The sequence below is a fragment of the Prunus persica genome, chromosome G6 (genome assembly GCF_000346465.2).
Source record: "Prunus persica cultivar Lovell chromosome G6, Prunus_persica_NCBIv2, whole genome shotgun sequence".
Classification (NCBI taxonomy): Eukaryota; Viridiplantae; Streptophyta; class Magnoliopsida; order Rosales; family Rosaceae; genus Prunus; species Prunus persica.
In genome coordinates, this window is record NC_034014.1 from 9,335,917 (window position 1) to 9,354,613 (window position 18,697).

The 18,697-nt window shown below is 36.3% G+C and overlaps 4 protein-coding genes across 10 annotated transcripts in view; 1 reads left to right on the forward strand and 3 right to left on the reverse strand.

The window, feature by feature from the left end:
• On the forward strand, positions 707-3,233 carry LOC18775393 (30S ribosomal protein S17). Its single transcript, XM_007206123.2, has 4 exons — positions 707-1,084; positions 1,963-2,184; positions 2,264-2,399; positions 2,969-3,233. The coding sequence occupies exons 2-3, from the start codon at positions 2,023-2,025 to the stop codon at positions 2,396-2,398; spliced, it is 297 nt and encodes a 98-aa protein (XP_007206185.1). The 5' UTR covers positions 707-1,084; positions 1,963-2,022; the 3' UTR covers position 2,399; positions 2,969-3,233.
• LOC18773102 (flagellar radial spoke protein 5) lies at positions 3,250-7,834 on the reverse strand. 3 transcript variants are annotated; one of them, XM_007205273.2, is made up of 9 exons: positions 7,312-7,831; positions 6,183-6,267; positions 5,860-5,976; positions 4,963-5,027; positions 4,786-4,874; positions 4,606-4,685; positions 4,126-4,237; positions 3,706-3,825; positions 3,250-3,584 (listed from the first exon to the last, which is right to left on the reverse strand). In XM_007205273.2, the coding sequence occupies exons 1-9, from the start codon at positions 7,616-7,618 to the stop codon at positions 3,399-3,401; spliced, it is 1,161 nt and encodes a 386-aa protein (XP_007205335.1). In that variant the 5' UTR covers positions 7,619-7,831; the 3' UTR covers positions 3,250-3,398. The 3 variants fall into 3 exon arrangements, with proteins under 3 accessions (XP_007205335.1, XP_020421688.1, XP_020421689.1); XM_020566099.1 differs by lacking the exon at positions 7,312-7,831 and adding an exon at positions 6,664-7,157 and having other exon boundaries at positions 3,345-3,584; XM_020566100.1 differs by lacking the exon at positions 4,963-5,027 and having other exon boundaries at positions 3,345-3,584; positions 4,786-4,888; positions 7,312-7,834.
• Positions 11,762-12,617, reverse strand: LOC109949975. The gene is made up of 2 exons (XM_020567202.1): positions 12,160-12,617; positions 11,762-12,049 (listed from the first exon to the last, which is right to left on the reverse strand). Exons 1-2 carry the CDS (start codon positions 12,599-12,601, stop codon positions 12,015-12,017), a joined length of 477 nt encoding a protein of 158 aa, XP_020422791.1. The 5' UTR covers positions 12,602-12,617; the 3' UTR covers positions 11,762-12,014.
• LOC18775606 (histidine-containing phosphotransfer protein 1) overlaps positions 15,053-18,697 on the reverse strand; it is an 11,209-nt gene continuing 7,564 nt past the window's right edge. For 3 of the 5 annotated variants that reach the window (XR_002272350.1, XR_002272348.1, XM_020567334.1), the window contains 2 exons: positions 16,555-16,627; positions 15,053-15,653 (listed from right to left, as the gene is read on the reverse strand). Coding sequence is in view for 2 of the 5 variants with exons in the window: in XM_020567334.1 (XP_020422923.1) it covers positions 15,609-15,653; positions 16,555-16,627 (118 nt within the window). In the remaining 3 variants the exon portion in view is untranslated. Of the gene's footprint in view, positions 16,182-16,554; positions 16,628-17,102; positions 17,237-18,697 lie in introns of all 5 variants that reach the window. The other 2 variants (XR_002272349.1, XM_020567335.1) reach the window with 2 other exon arrangements.

The following is an 18,697-nucleotide window of genomic DNA, read 5'->3' on the forward strand; positions in this document are numbered from 1 at the left end:
TGTTTCGAGAAATAGTCTCTGTTTCAAATCATCACATAGCTGCTTGTTTCTCTTGCCCTTTTAATCATTCGTATCTTCTTTGTTCAAGCCTAGAATATTACTCACTTTATTGCTTGGATCCAACATTTTCTATTAGCTCTCGAAGATCTAAGACGAACCCAGATGAGAAAATAACAAACCCAACGCAGCCAGCCCCAACCCCTCGCTCATCTCTGCCCCTGTGTGTCTTTCTTCTCTCTCTCTCTCTCTCTCTCTCGCCAAATCCAGCGACCCAATACCCCAACCATAACCCACCAACCTATGAAATTACTCTCCACCTGAGCCGCCCTTCTTTTGTTTCTCCCTTCCCTGATGCACACTCCTCCTCTCCTTCTGATGTTCTTCTCATGTTCATCTAATTTCAACTCTCAATCAACCTTAGAATGCAAAATCAAACTTTCACGAGTGATCTCGAAATTCGTTTCACCATTTGTCTCAACATTGAAATCTGAAATGAAAATACATTTTAAGGTTTGATTAGCTATTAGATTGTTTTTATTATTGAGGGAGAGCGGGAAGATCAGCGGAGAGAGTAGAGCAGGCTGGGCTGGAAAGGATGATGGTGGCTATGTGGAGAAGATGGTTGCTGCTAAATTTTTTAAAAATAAATTTAGGATATTTCTTTTAATTATTTTAATAGACTAAGAATATTTTATTATATTGTGGACTCCACTTTGCCATATCATCAACTCAGATTGATGGGTAAATAAGCTACATATATGAAATTATTTAAAAACCCTTACCACGTCATCAATTTTGACGGTTTTTTGGATGCCTTTAACGATGGGGGTAAGGTAGAACACAAAATCACAGTCAATGAATAGGTCATTTTAACTTTGAGGGGGTAAAAGGGGGTAAATTGAGATTTGATCAAAGATTCAGGTACTACAGTAAATAGGCCAAAATTAAATAAAATAAAAAAGCCATTCACTTTAACAGACTTCCCGGTAAACCCTAACATTTCTCATTCTCTCCTCCGTCTCGCTCTTTCACAGACTGAATTCGACGAGAGCTCCATCGCATCCAATCCCTCTTCAGTTTTAAGGTTCAAATCTCTCTCTCGGTTATAGATTTCGTTAACTTAATTAGCAAATTATGCTGTGTTGTTTTTATTTGATTCAGCTCACTAGCCTGCAATGTCTGTGTCTCGTTTTGAAAATTTAAACATTTTTCTGGTTGTTTCTTCGATTTAAGGGAATTCATAAACTGGGTTTGTTTTTTCAGAGAGTCAGTCTGATTAGGTAGAGGTTTTAGTTGCTGGGTTGTTATCTCAGTTAGCAGCATATAAGCAGAAATTAGTATTAGCTCTACAATCTTGTTACTTGGATTTGTTTTTAGATTTTGGAATTATGAGTCAGCTTCAAGCTTCAATTTTTTCTCATATTATTACATGCAAATTTTTTTGTTTTTTTTTGTTTTTTTTGTTTTTTGTATTTTTTGTGGGTAATATGAATATCATTGAGCTATATATCTGTTCCATAACTTGACTCGAATTTGGAGTTACGCTGAGAAATATGATACAGAACTATAACCATTTAAAATTATGTGTGTGCTAGTCTGATTGCATAGTTTAAGGCTAAGTCTGATTGTATAGTTTAGGGCTAAGTCTAATTTGACCCGATTCTAAGTCTGATTATAGAGTAATGCTACACTTACCACATTTTTATCCCACATTTCTATACTACATGATGTGGCATGTCCATATTATATGCCACATCAATTAAATCAATGAGGTGTATTTTAATTAAGGCAATTAGAAAAACAAATACTGGAATAAATCATAAAAGAAAAGAAAATATTAAATAATTTTAATTGATGTGGCTATCCACCTCAGTTGCCACATAAGATGGTATAAAGATATGGTATACAAATGTGGTAAGAGTAGCATTATTCCTGATTATCTGTTGGATGTGAGACTCTCAGGAAGGTCCCCAAGGCCAGGGTTAAGTGGTAAGCTGTTGTTCATATTAGAGTTTGAGTGAGATGAAGGCGGTTGTGGGGATGGTAGTTTCCAATAAGATGCAGAAGTCGGTGGTGGTGGCGGTGGACAGGCTGTTCCATCACAAGCTCTACAACCGGTATGTGAAGAGGACCTCCAAGTTCATGGCCCATGACGAGCAGAATCTGTGCAACATCGGAGACCGAGTATATCTCTTTCTCCTTCTCCTTCTCTTTATTTATTTGATTACTTTTCAATTGTGTTTTAAGCAAATTATTTCATCAGGTGCGGTTGGACCCATCAAGGCCTTTGAGCAAGCGTAAGCATTGGGTTGTGGCTGAAATCCTCACCAAAGCACGCATCTATCAGCCTCCTTTACCATCTGATTCACCTTCAGTTTCACCTCATTCTACTTCTTAAGGTTTTGCTTTCATTCCAACTACCGTTATATTCTACTCTTTCAACAATGACATAAGCTATTTGTTTTTTAAGAAAAAAATAATAATCCTAGTTTAATAGTTTTTGAGATTTATAAGTCATATAATATAACAATTGCAATACTCATTTTCTAAATCCTAATAAGTAAGGCAACCAAATGATGTTTTGGCTGGAAACCTAGAATCCTAAAGGATGTAATTCTTTTTATAACGTTGTAAAAGCCATAATAGGTCTTGGTGCGATGGTTTAGTACACAGCATCACAGGTTTTCTAAGAAGTGGGTTCAAATGCCCTATAGTCATGTATGTTTTTCTGCTTGTCATTGCATTTTTGTTTAAATAAATTCCTGTGTTTCTAGTCATTTGCAATGACAAGACTCCTAAATGTTGTAAGTTTTCAAGTCTTAACATCTGTAATAAACTGTGGTCAGTTAATTTGGCAGAATTTGTAACTGGACATGGCATTGGCATGCATAGTCACAAGCGTATGTGAGACTTAAATGAAAATTTTCAGCATGTAGAATTGTGATTTCAATTTCATTCTTTTTGGCAGGTGAAGCTTTTTGAAAGGCATCCGAGAGAGTGACAAGACGTTAGATTTAGCCACAGAAAAGTTTCCGTTTCTTGAATATTTTTCTTGTATGGTTGAATGTTTCTCTTATAATCCAAAGCCTAAAATAGGAGTGATTTGTACCTCCAATTCTTTAGGATGTGTAATGCAATTGAACGTTCATGAAACTGTTGTTGCAAAGTTTTCATATATGCGATTTAAGCTTAAAGTGATTGGAAAGCATCAGTCTTTCTGAAACTAGATGCCTTGGATACCCAAAAGAGTTCACAAACCTTTTGTTTTACATAGTTACATATTCATGTTCCATGACAATTGTATATAAATGCACCAATACTCTTAACGAAAGAAAAAAAGTTTGTTTTGGTCCTGGTGCTGTATAGAAAAGTATGACAAGATCATTGGAGTGAAAATTTCATGCACGCCTGTATTCATCTCCGCAGTCACCAATCACTTTAAGAAGATTCTTCCCTTTCTTTGTGACTTCTTGTATACTGCTTATATCATCCTCATCAAGAGCAAGTGAAAACACAGCATTGGAGTCTTGGATGTGTTCTGACAACCCAAGTCTAACACCTATCATCGATCCTGCCACAGCTTGCTGCAATTTTTACAAGACGAACAAAACCGAAATACACATATTATGACTTAATTGATGTAAATAAGTTTCTCAGGTTAAAAAATCCTATAACTTCCGACATAATGGTTGAAACTTGCTCTACCTGATCTAATATGTATTTCACGGCAACATTGGGGATTGTGGCTCCATGTTTTGAAGCAATTCCTTTGAGTGTCTGAAGCAGGGCTTGAAAGAGACTCCATCCTCCCCAGGCATCGACCATCTGCCATACACATTACAAATCTAGTAAGATAGATTCGAAACAGATAAGTATTGTAACTTCTATGCTTTCAAAAATGAGTCCTGGTAATAACAACTCTGCGTTATGCCATGCATTCCATCTCCCAACTAGCTTCATTCTAATTGTTCCCTCAAATCATGCAAAGTGTGAAAGCAACATCCTCCCAATTTTTTTGCTGGATTTTGTATCTAAAACTGACTTGGAAGCAACTTGGGGTACATCTTAACAACCACATTAACTAATTAATTTGTCAGCGCAATCAATGTGTTCAAGACGACGTACCCGTTTGTACTTCTGGAGTGAGGGAGTATTTAGTGGAGGCCCAGCAAAGGGAATGTTTAAGTTGGTATCAAGGAACTTTTCAGATAATAGACCACCCATTACTGTCCCATACCTGCAACAGAAAGCTTTATCATCAAAAGGAATACAAGAGAGTGCTTGAAAGTCTACAGCAGCTATTAAACGTACAAACAACAAAATTGATTATTCCTTCAAAGTATCATTATTTGTTTTGGGATAAGTACAATTCCTTAGCACCAGGGTTAAGGAGATGATTATGATAGAAATGTTCCCAGCTAAGATAAGAGCTGATGCAAAGAGCATGTTGATAGAGTGGTGGATGATTGACCATTTATAATCGTCCTGTGCATTGTGCATTTGTGTGTGTGAGTGTGTGCACCTGTATGTGTGTGTGTGTGTGTGTGTGTGTGTGTGTGTGTGAGAGAGAGAGAGAGAGAGAGAGAGAGAGAGAGAGAGAGAGACGTTATGAGTTTGACTCCTGTAAGCTGACAAAGCTCTGCCATTTTCTGTTGAGGACGCATATCAACAATTGAATGTTGGACCTGATTACATTGTAATATGGACGTGATAATAAAGCATAAGGAGATGCAAATCATATCAATATGAAAAAATTCAAATAAATAGAGTGTATGAAGCATATACCTGATTGCTGACAACAGGAATCTCATTTTCCAGGATTATCTGTAGTCTCTCTGTGTCGAAGTTTGTCAAGGCAACGGTCTTAATTTTACCTGCAAACCAGTAGCTGAAGTAATGCAATCAAACCTTGAAATGTGGGCCAAGATTTTCATTTTAAATTACTAGTGTCATACACTTAACCTTCTTCTTTCAAATCTGTAAGGTGTTTTAGTGCGTCAAGGTAACCGGTATTTGCATAATCCCACCTATCTCAAGTAGAAAGAGAAATTTAGCCTCACAAGCCATTCACTTAAAAATATTTGAGTTTTAGGTGTATTCAAGTAAGTGTAATTCAATGTAGAAATGCATTACATTGAACACAAACTACAGTGGTTAAGAGTGTAGTTGAAAGCATAGGCAATGCATTAGATGGTAGCAGGCGAGATAAATCTGGGAATGAATTAGTGGAGCAACTAGTCAAACAATGTGCACGATGTGATGGTCAATTCAAATGGAGTTTCCTTGTTAAGCAAATGACAATTTACATAAAATTGAAAGCTAATGCAGTGGTCATTGCACTCCAGGTCTCAGGAAACTATTGATGTTAAACTGGGTTAATTGTTATAATTTTTTTTTTAAAAAGTGAAACTTAGTAGATAAGGTTTGCCAATGATTAAATGCAAAAAATCAAAGACATGGTTCCAGCAAGATATTTCAATATCTGGTTAGTGCACAACTAACAAATCTGATATTGGAAAAAATGTTCCTTCTTCACCTACGTCAAGCATAACTAGTATGATAACGAAAACTCACTGCCATTGCAATGAGGGATATCCCTGACAAATGGAAATGGTGCAACATTTCTTTCCATTCAGAAACAAATGGAGTAAGCTGATTTGAGTCAATTTGGGAAAAACACAACTAATTTGGAATAATCAAAACTTGCTCAAGTTTAAAACTTTGGTTCCAATTGGAGCATGACCCTTTTACAGGTTCAAATTTGAATATCAACACATATTGATACTTTAACAACAAATGGAAAATCCACTTGACAAAAGGTTTGCGACAACATCTTGCATTAAGAAAAATAATTCATACCAATGAAACTGAAGCATGTCCAAGGAAGCCACATCCATTCTCTTCCGTGAAACATTTATACTGTCCCTTACGTAACTACTTGTCATCTTAACAGGTGGTGGCACCCATTTTGTAAGACTGCAGCACACAATATAGCAGGGAAAACAAATTGTAAAACTCTCCAATTCTACACTCTCACTCAGATATAACATAGTAAGTGAAACGTTAATCAGTCTATAATGCATGCAAGCAAAGATGCGAAAATGATTGCTCTATGCAATCGCTGAAGCCTCCTAACAATAGCCGGCCAGTAATTTACAACCTAATAAGTGGAAGCAACTCACCCTCTGACCTTCTCCAAGAATTCTGGTGGACGCTCCTGACGAACTCGATTGATAAAGATGCCATATAGATCTTCAGCCGGTCCATCTACAAATTGCAGAAAGCCAAACTATAAACTCCAGGAAATAAACTCACAATTATTTCTTTCTTTTTGTCTTTAAGGAGGTATTAACTGCCAGGGATAGATTCAGAACGAAAGGACTACAAAAAAAATGATAAACTTATTTACCACCATCAAACAAATAGAAAAATGCTCTTTAACTGCTCAATTGAGGTCCAAACTCACAAGAAAACGTTTCAATAACTCTGAATGAAGGGAGAACCTCACTACCATTTATGTCACCATCATAAAATTATCTCAGCAGAAGTGTAATATATAAGTCCAAATGTGACAGACAGAAATGGGAAGATGACAACTTAAATCACGATGGATATGCAATCAGCGCACACACACTATAAGTTATTGACAATTGAGTGCTATACATATATCTGCCATATCAAAAGTGGTGAGTCCAGCATCAGCATATTTAAGCATAGCATCAACTGCGTTGTCTCTATCAATTCGACCCCAGCCACCGCTCGTCTGCCACATCCCATTCACAACCCGGGATATGTCTAATGAATCCTTGCCATTCTTAACCACGGCCCGTCGGATGTCTTCAGTTAAAACACCCTGAACCGGCCTCCAACTGAGTTTTTGAATTCCTTTGGTCCTTGTTTTCTTGATAGAACTAAAGGTGAATTTTCTTAAAGAATTATGGTGCAACAACTCTGCCATTCCAATTACCAAATGGGAAAGCCTAACTATGTAGACAAAACAAACACAGTTTTTCTTCTTCTACATAAATTTTATACAACCAAGTATTATCTTATCAGCTTTCATATGTAGTGTAGCTCTTCTCCTCCATTGATTTCATTTTTGCACACAAGCATAACCCCCTTTGTTGTAAATACACACATCATCTAAGGGCAATACTGTTAACCACACGTGGATGACTAATGCAGCGCTACTTTAACAACCTGTCAGATATATTTCAAGACCACCCAATCAAAAACACCCACGTAAGCACATAAGACCTGGGCGTAAAAATGTAGACAATTTGGGGGCTTGATTGACATTATGTGACTTACAGTGGTCGGCCATGTCGAAGGTGGAGAGTCCAGCATCAGCGTAGCGAAGCATGGCCTCGACGGCGTCGTCTCGGTCGATTCTTCCCCAACCACCGCTCGTCTGCCACATTCCGTTCAGGACTCGGCATATGTCCAGGGAATCGTTCCCGTTCCTCACTGTGACTCGCTGGGTCTCGCCGGTGACCTGAGTTGCCTCGGCGCACCTGACCGAATTCGCTAGGAGCCTGCGCCGAGTTGAAGTCGTGACCTTGGTGGATTTGAACGACGTCGGATTGGGTAGGACGCTGTGTAAGTGTAAAGTTGCCATTTTAGTATAACGCTAGGATGGAAGAAAAACAATGGGGCAGAAGAACTGAAGAGGATAAGGCCTCCGACGCCGTGGATGTACGTGCTACTGTGTGTGTCTATTTTGTAACGTTGAATTGACGGTTTTACCCTGTAATTTTTGGTCCGTCCATATAGACAATCATCCTAGGATAATTTGAAGGCAAAAAAATTGCACACACCATCCACCCCAATCTATGTCAAAACTTTGGTCCCTATTATTAACTACTTCAGTTATTAGTTTCTAGTTTTTAGTTTTCATATATTTATTATTATTATTATTTTTTTTATGACCTTTCATATTGAGAGGGACGATTGTAACTCCATACCAGGTTTTTATATCTCAACACTAACCTTGTTCTGACATCTTTGGCTGTAGAAGATCTTCTTCTCTATGCAACACTTTAGCGCTAATTCTCTAGATGGGGTGAGAGCTGTGTGTTTCTGCGTATTGTTGCTAGAGAAGGGACCATCTATATATATGCATCACTTGACAGCCTTGCCCATCAAGGAGCTGTCAAGTGTTCCTAGTTGCATTAGGATTAGGTTGTTCAATCCATATAGAATTAGGAATTCCATTGTCTCTTGTATTTCAGTTAGGATAGCTTTTATACAAGGATAATCTGATTAGTTTGAGTATATCTCTAAACATGCAAAACTCTAGAATCCCTACATGATTAGAAGACCACAATTTCGTGGTTAAGACAATAATTTGTCTTACATTCTCCCACTTGGTCGATTAATCATAAGAGTGTTTGCATAGATCACTTTAGAGGCCTAGTGAAATATAACTCAAAACAATTCCCACTAAGCAATTGTCAACTATAAAACATGAAGAGGGGTTATCAAGATTTCTGTGAATATCTTGTACTTCAAGATCTTTATAACCACACTCAACACCCTTTATAATCACATAAGCTTCGATCAAGATTGAACTGTAGAACAACATGATATACTGTAAAAGCTAAAATATCATGTTTGTTCAATGTCCCAGATTTTGACTTCCAAGGTCTTTATTAAATTCACTGTCATGAATGCATTGCCATGCGCAGCTTCTTTAAGCTAGCAAATGCTGCTAAATGCTATTCATGTGTTTTTTTTTTTTTTTTTTTCAAAATACAACAACATAATTTTGAGATAAAATTAACTTTAATTTGAACCAAAACTGTATCAACATCCATCGAAATTATAGAAAAACCTCAACTTTTGAAACTTGAAACAAAACCAAGCTCCCACTGATTTAGACTTCCTTATCAGCTGTCAATCCCATACTAAAAACATGTCTATGAAAAACAGCATTTGGCACTCCTTTAGTAAGTGGATCTGCAATCATTTGTTCTGTTCCTATATGATCTATGGTGGTGTATCCTTGACTGATCTTTTCCTTGATGATTATGAACTTTACATCCAGTAGCCTTGAACCTCTTGTTCTTTTGTTTCCCTTGGCAAAAGTCACTGCTGCACTATTGTCATTCCATAGCTGAATGGGCCTATGAATCGATTCCACCACACTTAAGCTAATAATAAAGTTCCTCAACCACATAGCTTGTGAAGTGGCTTCATAGCATGCTAGAAATTCAGCAAGCATTGTGGATCCTGCTGTGAGAGGCTGTTTTATGCTTCTCCACGAAACTGCAGCTCCTCCAAACATAAACACAAAACCAGATGTGGATTTTAATGTGTCTTGACAACCTGCAAAGTCTGCATCTGCAAATCCTTGTAATTCCAAATTCTCGCTTCTTTTGAATACCAGCTTGTAGTCTTTTGTTCTCTGTAGGTATCTCATGACTTTCTTCCCTGCAACCCAATGTGCTTGTCCAGGATTAGACTGAAACCTCCCTAACATGCTGACTGCAAAAGCCAGATCAGGTCTTGTACATACCTGCGCATACATTAGGCTCCCTACTAGTGAAGCATAGGGTTTGTCAGCCATTTCAAGCTTTTCTTGTTCAGTTTTAGGTGCCTGCTCAGTGCTCAATTTATCACCTTTTGCAATGGGAATATCACTGCCTGCACAATCCTGCATATTGAATCTTTTGAGCACCTTTTCTATATAAGATCTCTGTGATAATCCAAGTAAACCTTTCTCTCGATTTCTGCTTATGTCTATCCCCAAAACATAGCTTGCTTCTGCCATATCGGTCATATCAAAATGTTTAAATAGAAAACTTTTACAATCATGCAGCATAGTAAGATTTGTGCAAGCCAACAAAATGTCATCCACATAAAGGACTAGAATAATGAAATGTCTCCCACTAGTCTTCATGTATATGCACTCATCCAATGCATTTTCTATGAATCCATATGCTTTTACAACCTTATTAAATTTCAAATACCATTGTCTCGAGGCTTGCTTCAATCCATAGATTGATTTGCACAATTTGCAGACCAAACTCTTCTCCTTTTCTTGAATAAAACCTTCCGGCTGCATCATGTAAATTTCTTCTTCAAGGTCTCCATTTAAGAAGGCAGTCTTAACATCCATCTGGTGTAAATGCAAATCAAAATGTGCTACCAATGCCATGATTATTCTTAGTGAATCTTTAGTTGAGACAGGTGAAAAAGTCTCATTGTAATCAATTCCTTCCTTTTGTGTAAACCCTTTGGCAACCAATCTTGCCTTATACCTATCCACCTGTCCTTTTGGGTTTCTCTTTGTCTTGAACACCCATTTACAACCTATTGGTTTGCAACCTTGAGGTAAGGTCACAAGCTTCCAAACTCCATTCTTCTCCATTGAATTCAACTCTGATTTCATGGCTGCCCACCAGTTTTCACTCTTTTCACTCATCATTGCTTGTTTGAATGTCATGGGATCCTCAGTTCTATTTATATCATGCTCAGCCCCTTGTAGATACACAAAATAATCATCTGTCAATGCTGGTCTTCTAATTCTGTGTGATCTTCTCAGTTCTGAGTTCTGCTGTATTTCTGCATCTTCTTCTGTTTGAACTGTGTCTTGGTTTTCTGCTGGCAGTGGCTGATCATTATCCATCTGCATTGGTTCTGCGGTTTCAATTTGATTTGTAACTGTAATCTCAATTTGATCCAGTTGTGAGTTGTCTAAGTTTATTTGAGGCTGTCTTACAGCTTCTTCTGCAGGATCCTGTGCTGTCAAAAGGTCAGCAGTAGTCTCTTCAAAACTGAAGTTCTCTTCTGCAGTTTTCTCTTCATTAGTTTCTATGAACACTGCTCTTGATGTCTCTATGAATCTCATAGTGTGATGAGGGCAGTAAAACCTATAGCCTTTTGTTCTTTCAGGGTAACCAATAAAATGACAACTTATGGTTTTGGGATCTAGTTTCTTTTCTGCAGGATTATAAGGTTTAGCTTCTGCTTTACAACCCCAAGTTCTTAGATGTTTTAGGCTAGGTTTTCTTCCATTCCAGATTTCATAAGGGATCTGATTAATGCTCTTGGTTGGAACTCTATTTAGAACATAATTGGCAGTTTTCAAAGCTTCTCCCCAGAGGAAAATTGGTAAGTTTGCACAGCTCATCATGCTCCTAATCATGTCTTTCAATGTTCTATTTCTTCTTTCTGAAATTCCATTCTGTTGAGGAGTGCTTGGATTTGTGTATTGAGCTATAATTCCTTCCTGCTGGAGAAATTTTGCAAAAGCTCCAGGATTTCTCCCAGTTTCATCAAACCTTCCATAATATTCTCCACCCCTATCTGAACGAACTACTTTGATTTTGAGGTTCAATTGATTTTCTACTTCAGCTTTGTATATTTTGAACATATCTAAAGCACTTGATTTTTCTTTTATGAGATAAACATGTCCAAATCTTGAAAAATCGTCTGTGAAAGTTATGAAGTAGGTGAACCCTTCATGAGTTGGATTAGGAAAGGGACCACAGATATCTGTGTGAATGAGTTCCAAAACACCTTTGCTTCCTATGGCTCCCTTTTTTCTTAAATTTGTCAATTTCCCTTTGACACATTCAATGCATATTTCATTTTGACTGTCATGATTCATTGGTGGCAAGATTGATTCTTTGCATAGTTGATTAATCCTTTCTCTTGAGATATGACCAAGTCTTTTATGCCACAATTCATAGGAGATTCCATTACTAGTTTTGGTTTGCACAGTGTTAACTTCAAAATCTGTTCTTTTGCAATTTAATTGAAACATTCCATCAACAAGTCTTGCTTTGCCAATCAACTCTTTATTCTTGAAAATAGAACAACCAGTGCCATCAAAATTCAAATTAAATTTTGATTGTACAAGTCTAGTAACTGAAATTAAACTCTTCTTCATAGAAGGAATGTAAACTACTTCATCTAACTCCAAAATAAAACCAAAATCTAATTCAATCCTAACTGTTCCTATGAACTCTACTTGAACTTTTTCTCCATTGCCAACGAACACCTTCACTTCATCCTTGCTTGGCAATCTCCTCCTTATGAATCCCTGCAAAGAATTAGCTACATGAATTGAAGCACCACTGTCCAGCCACCATGAATCATGAGAGAAATCAACCAAATTTGATTCAAAACAAACTAGAATCTGTTCAGAGTTACCTTTAGTTTTCTGCTTGTCTAGCCACTTTTTGTATTTTCTGCATTCTTTCTTCATGTGCCCTGGTTTCTTACAGAAGAAACACTTCATTCCAGTTGATGGTTTTAGATACTTTTCAGTACTGCTGCCTTTTCCAGTCATTGCATTGTGTCTATTTTCCTTTTTCTCTTTGGTTTGAACCATGTTCACCATTTTTGCACCTCTTTCCCTTATGATGTTGTGTTCCTGTTGAACGCAGATGGTAATCAAATCATTCAATGTCCAGCATTCTTTCTGAGCAATGTAGGTTTCTCTAAGAGACTTGAAATCCTTTGGCAATGAGTTTAAGGCAAAATGCACCATCATGTCCTCATCAACTGTCATCTCTAGTTCCTGCAATTTGGTTCCTATGTCAATCATATTCAGAATATGAGCCCTCACACAGCCTTGTCCATCATACTTCATGTCTATCAACCTGTTCAGCAAGGTGCTCTTGACTGCTTTTTCAGATTCTTTAAACCTTTGTGCAATTGCCTCATAGTATTTCTTAGCAGTTTCTGATTTTGGAATGCTACCTTTGACTGATGATACCATAGCCCTCTGCATAATTAGTATTGCCATCTTATTTGCTTTATTCCATTTAGCAAACTTAGTTTTAGTTTCTGCAGAGGCATCTGCAGCAGGCTCTTGAGGAGGATCCTCTTTTAAAACAAAGTCATAATCCAGAAAACCAAGAGATATTTCCAGATCCTGCTTCCATTTCTGGTAATTTGATCCAGTGAGAGTTTCGATGGTGTTGTGGTTCACTGTAAAGATTTTTTATATAAAATCAGATAAGTAAAACTGTCCCCAAAACTTTACTCAAATATGTCAGTTTATACCTGTGGGTTTAAAAAGCCATATTCCAAAATCCCAACCAGCAAACTGTATAAACTTCCTGCGCAAGAAGTCTCACATCTGTGGATGTAGAGAGAACTGCTAGTTTATGCAGTCTGTTGCTCAGATTGTTCCATCAGTATCGTTATCAATCTATAAGATTCCCATCTGTGGATGGAAAAAAATACAGAAGGCTACTTATACTGATGCAAATTTTTGATCAAACTTTCGTTTCAAGATTTCCCATACAAACTGAGCAGCTGTGGCTTACTCAGTCTGTGTAGTAAATCTCAAAACTTGATCAAAAAGCCTTTTGCAGTATGATCGAGCAGAAACTTTATGCTCTTGATCATACTTGAAACAAATAAGATGTGCAGAATAATTAAAAAAAAACATGTGACTGTAATTAGAGCAGCAAAAAACTTTATGCAGATTCTTACAAAACATAGATTAGATTAAGAAACAAAAGCCTAGAGCTCTGATACCACATGTAACTCCATACCAGGTTTTTATATCTCAACACTAACCTTGTTCTGACATCTTTGGCTGTAGAAGATCTTCTTCTCTATGCAACACTTTAGCGCTAATTCTCTAGATGGGGTGAGAGCTGTGTGTTTCTGCGTATTGTTGCTAGAGAAGGGACCATCTATATATATGCATCACTTGACAGCCTTGCCCATCAAGGAGCTGTCAAGTGTTCCTAGTTGCATTAGGATTAGGTTGTTCAATCCATATAGAATTAGGAATTCCATTGTCTCTTGTATTTCAGTTAGGATAGCTTTTATACAAGGATAATCTGATTAGTTTGAGTATATCTCTAAACATGCAAAACTCTAGAATCCCTACATGATTAGAAGACCACAATTTCGTGGTTAAGACAATAATTTGTCTTACAACGATAGCATACTAAACTCACACACACTACACAGATGCTAGGACTCGAATTCAGGACCTTGCATGAATGAGTAAATACTCCATACTACTACACTAGTGGATCCTTTGCTTTTAGTTTTCATTTAAAAAAAAATTCAAAATTGATTACCAAACAAGTTTTATGTTCTCAATTTTTAAAAAGAAAGAATTGAGAACATAAAACTTGTTTGGTAATCAATTTTTATTTTATTTTTCAAAACAAAAAACGAAAAACAATTTAAAAGTTATTTGGTAACTGTTTTCAGTTTTATGTGAAACTTGTAAATGAAATCCTTTTTGAGTTAAATTGTGAATTTGAAGTCATAAAATGAAAGTGCATGCTACAAAGACTGTGTAGTATTTTTCAATGAATTATTTTGGAGTTAGGTTGATTTTGGATTTAGAGGTCTTGAGGCTCGAATTGGATCTTCAGTCGAATGCAAGAGTTGAGCGGTCAAGTCCAAGTCGAGAGGTCCCAAATACAAAATTTTGGTAACTGGAGTGCAATGTATATGTCTATGTGGTGAAATAAATTGGTAAATGAGAAAGGGGGAAAAAACTAAAAACACTTTAAAGTTGTTTTCATAAATAAGAGTGATTTTGAAACCTAATTTTAATTTTTTTTAAACAAAAATGAAATATGTTTTTACTTTAAAAAAAAGTTTAAAAAAATTGAAAACGAAATGGTTTTCAAATAGGTCCTTCAATTTTTATTAAGGCACATTAACGATTCCAATTTTTAATCAATTGAAAAAATTGAACGTAACATGCAAGGCTACAAAGCTTTTTCAAGCGCAATGTCCCCTATTTACCCTTTGTTCAGCTGCCATAACCCCATTCTCAAACCACTAACACGATCTGGGGGAAGAATAGGGCTCGTTTTATAACATTTAACAGAATCGTTTTTGAAGAACTGCTTCGGAAAACGAAAATGACAAATAGAATTGTGCATTTTCAAGTTTTGAGAATGTGTCCAGTAGTTTAATTCGAGGATGATTTATTGAGAATGAAAGCATCAAAACTGTGTTTAGCATCAATATCTGAAAAAACAAACAGTAGAGACCAGCAAAGAATCAGACATTTTATTGATGTTTTTGAGATGTTTCCAAGAGAGAAACAAGTTATCGATGCAAAAAATAAAATAAGGGCAAAACTCCTGTATTTTATAAACAGAAGAGTACACTGCACTGCACTTCCTTGTTGGCTTCTCTCTCTCTCTAAAGAGTAATAAAGACAGAAACTAATCTAATAATAGAGATGGAGATGTAGTAATTGTCAAGGGGAGCCAATAGCTAGGACCTGAGATGTCAAAATGGTCGTACGACCAGGTTAATTTGACATCTCATTTAGTGGGGGGAATGAAAGGAAAGAGAAAAAAAAGGAAGGGGGGAAAGGAGGAAAGAGGGGAAGATGGGCTGTGGGCCCTTTTTCGATTTCTTTTTTGATTCTCATAAAAAAAAACAATGGGACAGGTGACACCATTTAAGGATGGTGGTGAGCATGCATCTTTAGTTAATGTGGCGAGCTACAATGCTCCCTTTTATTATAGAAAAGCATTCCAAGTGAAGATGCAACAAGTACAAAGACAGCAGCAGAGTTTCGTTTAGTACTTTTATTCTAAGAAAGCAAACATCCTTATGAAGCTCTCACTCTTGGAGGAGATTTGACTGCACACAAGCTCTCTCTACTTCACTTCTCTGCCTTCGACCCTGAAAATCCTCCTCTCCATCTGTACCAATGTGTTTGAGAGAAGCAAGTACTCAAAAAAATAAGAAAGAAATTACTTATCCATGTGAATATCGAAAAGAGAAAACAATTCATGACAGAGCCATTTTGACTTAAATCTAGCAAAGGATTTGTTGAACGTCCATTGCTCATAAACTATACCTCAGTATGGTATATAACCAATTAATCCAGAAACAAAACGAGGCCAGTACCAAAACTGAATCGAAAAGTCTTTTAACCCAGGGAATCAAAGAATCACTAAAAAATTTAACCAGAGATAAAAGGGGTGCTGGGGAGAAACAGGAAGCCCTTAAGTTATACTACAGATCAGTGGCGGAGGAAGAAAACTGGCCGAAGGGAGGAAAGAGGGAGCAACTGTTTTCAAGGGGGGGACTATACTACTAAACCTAAGAACATTTGCACAATTTTGTATAAACTTGATTAGAAATTTGTGCGGACCACCTTGGGTCAGAAGGGGCACGTGTACACCACCACCCCCCTGCGGGGCCTAAGGTGGCTCCACCCTTGCTTGCTGCAGAAGACCTAATGTATTAGTAACATCATATATTAGGATATACAATATTGCTTAACAAAACTGTAACAGAATACCCTTTCCTTAGCATGGCCGTATCATTTCATTCTCTTTCCTTAAAACTATATCATAGACAAAATAAAGGGCGCTTATGTGGATTCACCGCCTGTAAAACAAAACAACGAATGCACCTATTGCAAACCTTCAGTTTCACAAGTCAAAGCTTCACACTTTTCCTCTCAAAAGGACAATCAATACAGTCAAAGAAGAAAATCATTTATTCTCAAGAACAAGAGCATGAAGAATATGCAAAGTTCTTGCCAAGTAAAGATATAGTCAACGGGGAGATGGCAAAATCAACATTGTGGAGTACCTGAACAAAGGAGTCCAGCTTGTTTCGGGTATGAGCGAATTCATTCTTTATCCAACCTAGGGCTCGGAGGAAACTGAAACAAAACATTTATTTCAACATCAAAAGAGGGGTCAATATCTTGCTTATGTATATAGTAAACAGGCTTAGCATAGACAAAAGAAACTACCACAACAATAAGTTTTTCTTCATAAGTGATAAAGGAACCTTTCTATTTTCATCATATAGATAAAAGCCAGTAGTTCCTTCAATGTCCAGAATAAAGGTAGACAATAAAAGGAAAGTTAATACACAAACAAGGACATGTAACTGCCAATATAAGTTGCACCTAACATGAAAATGTCCACAATATGAGATGTGTGCCAAAATTTTAAAGATGACAATTGAGTTTTGACTTGAATATTGCACAAAGAATAGATAGCTGGAAAGGATTGATCTTAGATAAAATTCGAAAATTATGTGAAATGTGGAATACTTAGATTGACTTGTAGAAAAAATAATCTACATCAGTATTAAACATGCAAGAGAATCTGTATCATTCAGATGAATACCTAGGAACAAAAAATTCAATATAAAGTATCATCCATGTAAACAAACTTTCCCAGAATTAATCTCAGGGAATCTACAGGACATTGTGAAGAAGATACTAATCCAGGCAGCTAATAAACTGGCAGCTGACACTTATCTGATGAACATGAAAGAAGAAAAATATTAGAGCTCATGGCCCATTTGGATGGAGTAATTCCAAGTCTAGGGATTTAGATAACATTATAAGATAAATAAAAAATTATTTAGACTATTACAATCCATGTATGCCAAAATTTGAATAAGAAAAGAAAACAAAGAAATAAATTTCAAATGATCCCTAGCATATAGTTATTTCAAATCCATTTGCATTACATCTAGTTATTTCAAATACATTCCATTCTAATGTTTTCTAGTTTTTGTTGCAAAGTGAGTCTTGTTGTCGAATCCAAATCCTCTTGTTGTCAAATCCAAATCCTTTCATTCAATTTACTCCACCCAAATGGAGCCTTTAAACCATGTGAACATCAGACCTCAGGGTTCAATTGAATGTTTCGAGTGTATATATATAGGGGAGGATCCGTGGCACCACAAATTTGGCACAAGTTTTGACACAATTTTATAGCCTTTAGATGCAAGAACTTTCAAGGGCAAAGATTAAATGTGATTTTATTATTTATTTATTTTATTTCGATAACATAACAAATAAAATAAAATATTAAACTCACCACTTTTCAAGGTAACATAAATGTAGGCTAAAATCTCTCCATCTCCTCCAATCTCATTTATTCTCACGTTTTGAGTTTGAACTTTTTTTTATTTAATTTTTTTTCCTTTATCTGGAAACAAAGTTCTGAGTTGATCTCCAAACACGCAAGGATCTATTCCAGATTTTTCCATTCCAACACTTCATGCAATTTTCGCTAAATATTCTGGAGATTGTTTGAAAATCTTAATTGTTAATTGTGCTAAGAAGCTATGGATACTTTTTGCTGCAGTTAGATGCTAAACTGTTTGAGAATGAACTTGAACTTCTCATGGTAAAAGACATTAAGAAATCCACAAATGTAAGAGGAAAAAGAAATTCGAATAGAAAGTAATCCAAGGATTTAGAGACTCAAAGCTCAAGAATAACAAAAGAACCAACATACAAGACTGCAAGATAAACCTCTCCAAATTTTGCTGCAAGATAGAGAGAGACAGTAGTTGAACCAAACCCCAAACGAATAAAAAAAAAAAAGGATCAGAAAAAAAAAATCATACTCAGAGAATTAGATCATACCATTTATTTATTATATTGATTGAAATCTTAGGGGGAAAAAATTAATGGCTAACATGTGAAATATGGGAGGGAGGAGCTACTTCTTGTTTAGTGCCAGTAGTGATAGAGAAATTGTCAAAGGCAGAGAGAAGATTTGGAAGAAGAAGAAAAAATAGAAGTAAAGGCATGAAGAAAGAAGATGGCGTGAGAGAAAATGTTAATGCTTTTAGGAAGTTGGGAAAACATAAATGAAGAGATAAAATATTATAGTAAGTAAATTAAAATTAATTTAAACAAATAATTATTTAAAGAAAAAGAATTAATTTGTTTAATCCTTAACCATTCATTTGTAGCCTATCT

Excerpts from the sequence above, each read along its gene's own strand:
- LOC18775393 (XM_007206123.2), top strand. The coding sequence starts at position 2,023 with ATGAAGGCGGTTGTGGGGATGGTAGTTTCCAATAAGATGCAGAAGTCG. Across the intron at positions 2,185-2,263 it reads TGTGCAACATCGGAGACCGA|GTGCGGTTGGACCCATCAAG; the intron begins GTATATCTCTTT and ends TTATTTCATCAG.
- LOC18773102 (XM_007205273.2), bottom strand. The coding sequence starts at position 7,618 with ATGGCAACTTTACACTTACACAGCGTCCTACCCAATCCGACGTCGTTC. Across the intron at positions 4,875-4,962 it reads TACAGATTTGAAAGAAGAAG|GTAAAATTAAGACCGTTGCC; the intron begins GTTAAGTGTATG and ends ACTGGTTTGCAG. Across the intron at positions 4,238-4,605 it reads ACAGGAGTCAAACTCATAAC|GTATGGGACAGTAATGGGTG; the intron begins GTCTCTCTCTCT and ends TTTCTGTTGCAG.
- LOC109949975 (XM_020567202.1), bottom strand. The coding sequence starts at position 12,601 with ATGAAGTATGATGGACAAGGCTGTGTGAGGGCTCATATTCTGAATATG. Across the intron at positions 12,050-12,159 it reads AGACAAGCAGAAAACTAAAG|GGATTCATAAGGAGGAGATT; the intron begins GTAACTCTGAAC and ends AATTCTTTGCAG.